General features: G+C 39.9%; 1 protein-coding gene across 5 annotated transcripts in view; it reads right to left on the bottom strand.

Moving 5' to 3' along the window:
- Positions 1-47: 47 nt before the first annotated feature.
- SON (SON DNA and RNA binding protein) overlaps positions 48-11,309 on the bottom strand; it is a 37,007-nt gene continuing 25,745 nt past the window's right edge. Inside the window, exons 9-12 of one of the 5 annotated variants that reach the window (XM_081858805.1) lie at positions 4,789-4,936; positions 2,677-2,745; positions 1,958-2,073; positions 48-964 (exon numbers count right to left, since the gene is read on the bottom strand). In XM_081858805.1, the coding sequence (XP_081714931.1) occupies positions 806-964; positions 1,958-2,073; positions 2,677-2,745; positions 4,789-4,936 (492 nt within the window). In that variant the 3' untranslated portion in view covers positions 48-805. Of the gene's footprint in view, positions 965-1,957; positions 2,074-2,676; positions 2,746-4,788; positions 4,937-5,546; positions 6,389-6,744; positions 8,214-11,309 lie in introns of those variants that run through there. The other 4 variants (XR_014155859.1, XM_081858806.1, XM_081858807.1 and 1 more) reach the window with 4 other exon arrangements.

The raw sequence follows: 11,309 nt of genomic DNA, 5'->3' as shown, positions 1-11,309 counted from the left end.
AACCATTTGGTTCACTATAAACAGGACAAATTGCACTAGACAGTAAATAAGGAACTTGTGCTGCTTTATTGACCAAGCCAAGTACAACAACATCATTCTACATCCCCATCCAGTTATAGCTGAAAATTCAGTTACCACAAATGTATACAATCAACATCAGCATTGTGTTTGACTCAAATTACAGTTTCATGTTTCTTCTACCAAACATGCAGGCAGATAAATTTATATTGCAGTTCTTATTTCTGTTGCTGGATGTGCTTCATTCTCACAAGTGTAATTTTTTTTCTGAGCTAGACAATTTTGCTAGACTCAATGGCATTCGGATAGGGGGAATAGCAGTAGTTAGCATCATCCAGCAACCGTATCCATTTTCTCTTTGCAGATAAAATAGGAGGGCCTGGCACTTGTCTAGCATGAGCTACCAGTCATTGTCATTGTAAACTTAAGACTACACAGCTTTAACAGAAAGTTTACCAAAAACTATGGGAACTGCATCATGGTACAAAACAGTAAAACTTTAAATTTTATATTGAAGGTAAAGATCGGTTGAGCTTTAAAACAAATTACAGATAACTCCATAGTCATGTGTTTGGATTTTTAGTAATTTAAGAAATGATGGCATCACTAACATCAATATACATACCAAAACCATGTGATTTAAATATTTTCCATGTACAAAAAGAAAAGCCTGAAGGTGTCTGTACAGTTTTTACAATGAGTTGCTAATGTATTTACAAAACCACAAAAGAGAAATATCCTTTGCGTAGAATAAAAATATCTAGGATGTCAATATAAAAACAGTTGTTTAGTTGTGTGAGGCACTCCTGAAGCTGGTGACATTAGCCAAGAGCTCCTTTGGTACGAGTCCCAATGCCTGCAGAGCCACGGTTGCAGCCATGGCTTTAGCATGCTTCTTATTAGGACTGACACTATTAGGCTTGTATTCAATTCCATTGACCAATACCTGTAAGACAAAGAAAAACAGGATGCATGTAAGACTTAAGTATCACATTTCTCCTTCCTACTGAAGACTAAAATTTTAAGGACACACACCTCTCTTAGTTTCTTGTATACCTCCAAACCCAGGTGCTGTCAAGAAGTTATCCCTCACATCTGAGCCCAAACCTAAGGCTTGTCCACAAAGTTAAGCAATAGGACTCAAATTGTTCATGTGACTTGCAATGTATAATTCCTTGATAAAAACCTTGGTTTGGGTAAAAATAATCCTTCTGATGTGGTCAGCACAATTTCTTTGGATTGGAAACCAAGATTCGCTTCATCTAATGGAAGGTCTCCTTCCATCAGCAGAAGGGAACCTCCAGGTCCAACCATTTGTTTTCATGTGACGTGAGGCATCATCTTAGGCCTTCGCTGCATGAAAAAGGGGCAATTCCTCTTCCCGTCTGCATTTTTTTGTAAGTGATTGTACTTAATTATATTTTTATACCTTCCATCACTTTGGGTGCGCTTTTTGTAGACAAGTTTTAAAAATGAATTATCTAAATCAAGCAAGCATTGCAGCCCTACAAAATGAGTACATTTTCCATCATCTTTCAAAATAGTCCACTAACTTCTCCTCTGTCCAGACAACTTCACGTAATCACAGCCTGGGTTAAAAACTGCAAACGGGAAACAAAGCGAAATGCACTTTCTAAAAAGACAAGTATTTGCTTTGTGGGCTCAAAATGCAAGTTTTGAAATTATTATTTATTAAGGACCTTCCACGTATGTCCCAAGCAATGTACAAAATATAATAAAAAGTTACAAAATAGTATACAAATAATAGAAGATGAGGTTAAAAAGAAAACAAGATGGACACTTTGTTGGTGTGGCGGTTTGAAGCCATGGGAAGAGTAGAATAGATCAACATTCCTTTCATGCTATTGTAAGCATCTACTTTTAAGTGCTAAAATTAATTTCTAAGATAACTGACCATTACAAGAACATTCTAGCTTACCTTAAAGAGAAAATGCTTATTGTGTTCAGGTCGATTATCGTTCACCAATGCGAATATGGGAGGCAGCCATCTTCGTTTGTTACAGACTTCCAGCAATGCAGAAACGGGATGTTTGCCTTAATAACAACAGGTTTTGTTTTAGAAATGTAGAAATACCACAATTAACAGAATTACTAAATCTGCCTCATTCATACCAGGTCAAATGTTTTGTCCATCTGGCCATATTCTCTGCTAAGGGATGGGTGGGAAATGCTTTTTGGCTCGAAGGTCACACATTCCTTCATAGATAACCTTCCAGCAACCACATGCCAGTGGTGGACTTGGCCAGACACTGGAAGTGGCTCTGACCTTTGCACAGGAGGCCACAGGCCAGTCATGCAAACATCACAGGTTCCTACACCCACACACGAACCTCTCCAACCTCAATTCAGGTAAGCCAGAAGCATCATCACAGTCAAGCAAAGCACTTGAGAGGTGTGGCCTGCAGAGCAGACATGGCCTGGGAGAGTCCCAATAACTGGATAGAGACAACTGGTGGGCCATCTTTGGTCCCTGGGCCTAAGGTTCCCCACCCCTGGTGTCCTGACAGCAGCTCTCCCGGGTCCCTGGACCCTGCTACCTGATCTTTTTAACTGGAAATGCAAAGGACTGAACCCGAGACTTTCAATATTGCTGTACCCATGAGATATAGTCGCTCTCCTTGAATTTTTAAGTCTCACCTGAAAGATCTTTCACTGCGCTGAAAGGTCCATGTCTCTTCTGTGTCTTTTCTCCCACCGCAACCAAGCCTAAAGAAAGCACATTAAAAAGTGTTTTCATAAGCTATGGAAACCTGGTATTTTAAGACAGCACTGTGGGACTCTCCAAAGCAGGAATCAATGTAACACAACCGGTATAGCTGGCAACCACACCATGCATACTCAGAAGCCTCTTGGGCGGGCCAAATGCACTCCTTAAATCTTCGCTAGGGTTTCTTTAGTATCAAAATACCTAGTAAATGCTCATACTTTGAGATGTGGTGGCAATGTAGTTACTGGCCCTTGGCTGGTTCTGAAACCTGTAAGCTCAAGTGCTCACACATCAGATGTTCTAGTACATCCAAATATGAATGCAAGTCCTGACCCCATTTGGTTCAAGTCAGTGGAACAGTGTACCACAGAAACTGGCATTCTTGAATTCACATACCAATGGGAGCTTTTATCTGAATGAAAGCCAAATATTTAACAAAACCATAGCAGATGACATAAATTTCCAGTAAACACAGGAATGCAGACAACAAAGTCCACAGCAGTTTTTTGGGTTGTTGTTGGGGTTTTTTTGCAGAGTTGAACAACCTACCCACTATACAATTACCACCCAAAGACCCATCTAGTCTACTGTTCTGTTCTCCCAGCGGCCAACCAGATACCTATGGGAAGCCCACAAACACAATTATCGCTCTGCTCACTGGTGACCCAACACCTAGTATTCAGAGAGATGCTGCTGCTAATAGAGGCAGTACAAGGTCATCATGCCTAGAGGCAATTGATAAAGACATCCTCCTTGAAAGTGTAAGCTCTTTTTAAAGCCCTCCAAGTTGGGGGCATGACTATATCCTCTGGCAGTGAATTCTGTATTTTAACAGGCAAGGTAGTTGGGCCACACAACGTTGAGCTATAGAAAACCATGAACATTTTCAAGCAGTAATTTTCCATTAGTCATCGAATGACTTGGATCATAACTTTCCTTCAGAAAAGAACTCGAGGCTTTCCCACCTCTCCTCTGCATTCCCCCATGGCTTGGAAAAGAAACCTGTGAGGGTATGAGAAATCTTCCAAGATGGGCTGGCATGCAGCACAGAAGACTGTAGAAGGAAGAGCTTTTGATGAAAAATGTCACCTTGTATAAGCAGAAATGCCTTCCGCTTGCACAAGAGCACATTGAGATCAAAACCAATGTTTTTATTAAAATATCCTTTCAAGTACCAAACACCCACTATATTAAGTACAGTCTTCTTAGGGGTGCCATCTTCAATTCTTTTAAGTTTTTACTGAAGCTGTAATATTTATATTGAACCAAGCGTAACTAAGATATATAACATCTGTTGAAAGGTATACAACTATTGGAAACCAGCAAATAAATTTATTTTTATATGTTAGCCGGGAGCTGGTTGAAGTAAGAATAAAAATTAGAATAAAACAAAATTCATGTTTTAGAATACTGCCCTGGCCCAGACCTTTGTCAGGCTTTACATTCCATATTTGGCCTCAGAAGGGGTAGTGAAGCTAACATACAATGTAATGTATAAAGCATTCAAAATGTGCCTTTGCCAGTCTTTTAAGTCAAACTAGAAATTAGTACAGAGAAAATGTTCTAGGAAAATAGACAGTACATAACATTTTTACATAAAAATGGAACTACTAAAGAAAAATTAGGCTTGATTTCTGGGTCAGCCACTCAAGAAAGAACTGTTTAAGAAATGGGAGTTAGATCATTTTGGTACCTTATGAAGAAAAGCATCACTTTAAGAGGGCTCTTTCTGTACCAGAGAAGCAATGACCCAGATACAGAAATTCTTTCATAAGGAAGACATTATTGCCAGTATTCAGCTGCACACATCTGATTCACTCAACCGCTACAACAGGCAATAGGCGCTGGCACAGTATTGTTTTGTGTGGTATGTATTGTACATCAGAAGTATTGGGATGAAAGTGCTGAATGTAGGGTGCCAAAGCCTTCCTGGATTACACAGGATTTCTATTCAGAACAAGAATCCTCACAAAGGCACCTTTTTCCCCAGTGGACGGGGACAAATCAGTATGAAGTTGTTAACATCAGAGAAAACAACTCACCTTTCCGATCAGTCTTAAAATCCACTAGAATTGGTTCCTTGTTTCCTTCTTTATTTTTACCCAAGCCTTCTCCTTCTCTCCATCCCATTTTCCTCATGAGTTGGGCTCCCATTCCTCCAGTTACAGGGGCAGCTCTCAGAAACTGATCCTACCCAAAGAAAAAAAGTAAAAAGGAACCCTTCATTTAGCACTCTTGAGGAAAACTACAGAACTTTCTAAAGCTTCTAACTATTAACTATCAAAGAAATAGGCATGTATTTTTTACATTACATACATTGAAGAAATCTACCTAGACATATTCTTAAAGTAAAAGTTTCAATCAGTAAGTGGAAATATAAATATCCACTGCTTATATATACACATAATATATTTTACAAGCATTTTAAATAGCACTTTGGTTCCAATGCATCTCTTCTCATCTTGTGGAAACATTTAACTGGCAAAATGTGTGCCGTGTATACCTAGTTACTGAATAGAAAAAGCAAACATTTACACATATTTTAAATATTAAAAAAAAAAAATTCTCCCACTTTATTACACAACTGTATGATCATTTTCCACCTGAAAATCCCTGTGCATGATACAAGCAATTCTTTAAAAAAGAACTTAGCCACACAACTCAACAGTAGCCTGTGACAACTGCTTCAAATAACCACAAGAGTCATATTATTATTATTAAATGCTGTAAGATCAAACAGGTTTTAAAACATTTTATCAGTTTTAAAGTACTTTTAAAAACTCCTTAAATTTTTACGTACCTAGGCCTCGATGGCCGCAGTGTTGTGAATAGTAGGGCTGGCATTGACCGTGGCAAGAAGGCAGCTACAAGGCAGATTTGGCCCTGAAACAAGTTTCCATATAGAGGGGTGAAAGTTCACAGGCTATTCTGTGAACTATCATCTCTCTTTTCTGCCCCACCCAATGACCCGACGCAACAAACGGCTTGTGTTAATAATATACATTGGTAGCATCAACACAATATATTATTCTCACGCTCTCTTTTACAAAGGCACAAAGCTTAGTATTTGGGTATCAACCTACACATCAAGTATTTCTTTGCTTTCATTCTACATTCCATTCATTTTCATTTACTGAAAATAGATTGCAAAAGCAAATGAAGAGTACAATCTTCCTTATGATTTCCTCTTCATGGCACACACCCAGTTCAATATGAATCCCCATATGGTGATGTTAAGAAACCAAAGAGCAACATTTCCAGAACATGTTTGACTTCAGTTCCATAGGCATCCTATACCCATAATATAATTAAAACTGCTGCCTGTAATCATGCAATAATTGGATACTGCTCGGGGGGGGGGGGGATGCTCTGGTATAAGGAAAGGCAAAACTGAGAAAGATATTACCTCTCATGGAAACGTTTTGACTGGTGCAAGCCATGCAGTTTGTGTACACAGAGACATGTTAGCTGTTGCCAGTTACCAACTGCTTTGAGTTGAGGCACCTAGAAGGGCATTTACTTACTTCCATTTTCATCCTCCCCTCTCCTTTCCAGGAACCTCTCATTAGAAAAGGGCAACCATGCAGAGGATACAAACCCCAGTCAATGTCACCCAGGGCTCCGACGCCTCTTTTGCACCTGCTTTGTAATGATAGAATGTTCATCAACAAGGTCTGGTTCATCACCAATGTGTATCCAGTTCACAAAGACGACAGAGAGCAACTTTCTGACCAAGGTCTTTTGAAGGTTGCAGGAACTTCTCATATACTTTCCAAAATCATTGGGTGTGCATGTTTGTGCGTTACAAAAATAGCCCTTTCAGGTGTAAAAGCAAAAAACATCTTTAATGGGTATTTTGCCTAGAAAGGTGGGATATGAAATTTAATAGAATTAAGGGTTGTAGTCAATTGTCTCCCGCTGTTCTTAGAATACTCTTTGCTCCGGTGGATGCTTCCATTAACAGAAGAGGGAAGGAAGTGGTTTCCCCCCCCCCCCCCAAAAAAATCTTTTTCCTGCAGCTGCTCATGCCATGTCCCATGGCTGTTCAAAAAAGTCTCCCAACCCACTAAAGTAGACTGGGAGGGGGAGTGTTGTGGAAACCCCCACCCCCACCTCCGTTCATAGAAACCTGTGCCAGTCAAAGGGATACAGCTGGCTGAAGTTTTAAATGCAGTTCAGCTCTGAAAAGCACCTCTGAAAAAAGGCATCCCCTTTCCTAATTGGCTTGACGGGATAGTCATAACAGATACATCCAGATACTTTTTATGAAATCCAAATGAAAACAGTAGTGCTTAGGCTACATCTATACCCACTTATTGTAAGCCCCACTGAACTCAATGGGACTTATTTTTAAGCAGGTGTGTGAGCCTGCACTGCTAAGTACTTAATAGTGCATTGAGGTGGTATTTATTTCAATGGGACTTCAGCATACCTTGCTCTCTGGATAGTACCTCACAACTCCTTATCAAATGCAGCAGAGTCAAGGAAGCTCATTCTGTTAACTAGATATTTACCACCCAAGCAAGCCTCTAAAGTCACACAAGTTATTTCAGAAACTTTTCTAATGGTAGTGATACGTAGGTTTCACTATCTAGATGGGAGAAACAATGTTTATTATATACGGCAACTGCCAACATAGTAAGGCAGGATGTCAGGTTTATACGCCACCATAATGTTTATAGACTTTTTATAAGCACAGAAAACATTATGTGGAAACTGAACCACTGCTTGAAGTGACAGAAACACAATTCCATTTTGATATAATTCACAATGTCACTAACCCTTCTGTTTCAATCTGTTCTAAAAATTCACACTAAAGTACTAACTGGTATAGTTAGAGTGTGTGGCATAGTCAAAGTAGGATTAATTTCCACTTAAGTAAGCTACTGTTAGCAAGGCCAACAATTTGAATCATGTGGGAAATGTCTAAAATATTCTAAAAGTTAGATATAATTAACAGCAAGATTAATTTAAAATCAAATGCTTAATAGAAGCAGCAAGAAAGAGCAATGGGGAAACTGGTACTTTATTTTGTTAGCTACCCAAAGGCATTTATGTTTTCATTTGAATATTGTCACTTCTATGGCAATTTACCATGTGTGAATCTTCAAATTTTCCTACGCCACGCAAAACTAGTTGAACTTTAGGTCTTTTACCACTAGATGGTGCTAAGCTATTTCCTCTTCATGAGGTGGGAAAGGCTTGATAGATTCATCTTCAATTTACAGGACCAGGAATTGAAACCTAATATGCAGGACCTAGTGATAAGAACTGTGTGTACAAGGAGAGGAGGGAATCGACACTGGCACAAAAAAAGAAAGGTCCAATGCAATACTAGACTGGCACAAGCAGAGTTAGAAACCAAAGAGGTAAGAAATTACAATTTACCAGATTCATTCAATGCCAAGAGAAGCCCACACAAATGGGAACTCCAGGAATACCCAATCCTGGGTGCAAGGGTGAATACCTATAAGAAAAACACAGAACGGACTACAGTGAGCAGACCAAGTCTGCCACTGATAGTATTTGCAATATTTATAAAGAAGTTAAACTTAATACCAGTGCTTTACAGAGAACCTCTTCTGATCCAAATAAATATTTCTCACAGACACCAGGACTCCCCCATCTACAAACATAGTGGTTATTATAGTTTTCTGTACATGGATAAAGGCATGGTAATATGGTATGTGAATTAAATGGACGGCGGCAGTGAAGTTGCCAGGAGTGGAGAAACCTTTGAGCCCAGAGGCCTGATGGGTCAACTTTGGCAAGTGGGTGGGACCTACTCAGTTTTCAATCATCTGACATTATGACATACACAGATAGATGGGCAGTCCCACCCATCTGTCAAGAGTTGACCTGCAGAGTAGATGAAGGAATCAACTGCTCTGCCCACCAGCTGATGGGAGGAACATTCAATCCTGCTCTCTGTAGGGGTCTGCTTCGCTCTAGACCCTAAACCATGGGCAAGGGTGTAATTTCGGGGAAATGGCATTGGCAGGCAAAACTGGACTCCCTGGCCGCCGAAGGTTGGCCTACAGGCCAGAGGTTCCCTATCCTTGCTCTATGCCTGTACTTGTACCTATGGGTAACAAGTCCAGAAGGTCAAGCATGCTGCCAAACAAGCAAAGACGGAGGAGGAAAACAGCAAGAAAGGTTGCCAGTGCAGTCAAATAACACACAATCCAATATTTTGCACTTAGCATAGGTTTTGCATGTTTACTTTCCATAATACACTTCTTCCTAAATTCAGGGTGCTGAGATTGGTGTAACATGGCCACTAATGTGAAAATAAAGAATACAATCTTGGTGAACGGATTGGGAGCTGCACAGGGTAGTGAAATTCTAGAACGGTATCCAACAAAGTCATATCCTAAGCAGACCCCTGGAAATCAATGGACTTGTGGCAAGGTTTTACTTCAATTAACTCCTGCTTCCTGATCACTAGAAATCACAACCTAGTTCCATTCTGCTTTGTGAGTCTTCAGGAAAGGCACAATGTATTTTTCCAAGCCTTTTTCTGCAACCACAATGGCAGAAACACACCTTTTTAAAAATGCTGAAATTTCCAGGATGCTAATTGCCATATTTTGCATTTCTAAAGTGGGTGGGTGTGCATGTGTGCAAGTGCACACACATTTGTATGTGTGTGGACTTGCAGCTGAAACTATTTGCCCTAAAATATATTACCCATAGAAAGCCAACGATTACTTTTGTGACTTCATGAGAAATAGATATTTAACATATCATCTTGTTTAACTTGCATGTAGAGAAAAAATATCATGAGGGGTGAGGTACCTGTGGTCCTCCAGCATGGCCAGGTCAGGGATGATGGGAGTTGTTGTCCAGCAACACAACTCACGTTTCTCATGCCTGATGTACTTCCAAGTTAGGTTGTGTTTTTTTTACGGTTAGATACATGGGCTACTGCTTAAGCCTCCGGAAAGAATCCTGAATTAGTGAAACAATTTCCCCACTTTTTAGAAACGTATACACCAATCCAGCTCCTTAAGAAATTAAAACGTCTGTCCTTGCTCACAATTTCCTTGTTTGTTGTTATCACAAAATGCTTACTTTGTTGGAGATCTTGCAATTGCTCTCAGGAAACATTAATTTTGGCAGTCACTGATTTCTGAAGTAAGGGAAGATCATCATTACAGTCCAACACCAATGAAGCACTACCCCTCTCTCCTATAATTGTTTCACCTGGGCACTCTCAGCAGCACGAATCCTGTTCATTGCAGCAATCACAAAGGTCAGCGTAGTCAGGGCCCTCCAGATCCTGAAGTGGGACACAGTACTGGGACAGGGGAAGCTTCAGAACAGCACAGCATCCAGAACAGCCACAGCATGCAGGCAAACATTCTCACCTCTTCGCCCTCCACTCATTCACAACATTCTGCATCATGCTAGAGCTCTGGAAGGGCTGTCCCCTTCCTTCCAGTAATACCATACAGTGCCAGTCCTCGTTTCACAGAACCTTTTCACTCTCTCGTTTAGCAAACAGGATGTAGAAGAATATTATAAACTTTCTATTGCTTGGGGCGCCCAAAGATCTTTTTGTGTACATGGTGACACACTACAGCAGCTTTTCTACAACTATGTCATTATAAAATACAGTCGCTCCCGAACACCTTGGGAGTCAAATGTTTCGGCTCCTAATGATTTAAAACTGGAAGTGAGCGTTCTGGTTTTCGAAGGTTCTTTCAGAAGCCGAACGTCCAACGGGGCTTCCACAGCTTCCGACTGACTTCAGGAAGTCGAACGTTTCGGAAGTCAGACGGACTTCCAGAAAAGATTCTGTTCGACTTCCGAGGTACGACTGTAATCAATCCAATTGTGCACACAAGTCACAATACAATATAGGTTGAACAAAAAAAAAGTGACTGTAGTCCCAAGCACTTACAAGATGTAAGCCTCAGTGGATACTATAAAACTTATTTTTGAGTAAACGTGTGCAGAATTGGACTGTGGCTAGACTCCAAAGAGATACTTTAGGCATTCCCAGTGAAACTTTCACTCCAGCCCATATCACAAATGGCTTCCCTTCAGTTTCAAAAGAGGCTTTCGATGTGGCATGGAGGACCGTTCTTCCAAAAACAGACTTCCCACAGGCACATGGAATTAGTTGCACAGTTCTTTGAAACTAGGCACAAGTATTTTAAAAGCATTCCCTCCAAAAAGTCTAGTAGGTAAATAAAGTAATCCTAAAGGAAGAATGAATGTCTTGCACGTGTGCTGTGAAGAGTTTAATATATTTGCATTTGTGAACTGATTACATCATTGATGATAATGCAAAACAGAAATAATTTCTGCCTGAAAGTGTTCTTTTCAGAATACTGTTCAACAACCTAATGCCCAAACATTTGATATCACACTACTAAAAGTCAAACAAATTTAAATAAAACCAAACAACGAATTGCTACTGGGGTTTTTTAATGTGGCCTTCTCTCTATCCCATGAAGCATATTAACAAGAATATCTCAAGTTAACTCTATAGTGACTGAATTTTGTTATGCTCTGCCAAAACTAATTAAAAAAAATTAATAATGCAACACTGATG

Source organism: Podarcis erhardii, assembly GCF_964252035.2.
Source record: "Podarcis erhardii genome assembly, chromosome: 4".
NCBI classification, from domain to species: Eukaryota; Metazoa; Chordata; class Lepidosauria; order Squamata; family Lacertidae; genus Podarcis; species Podarcis erhardii.
Note: the sequence above shows the minus strand (reverse complement) of the source record. Positions and strands in the feature narration are given on the sequence as shown.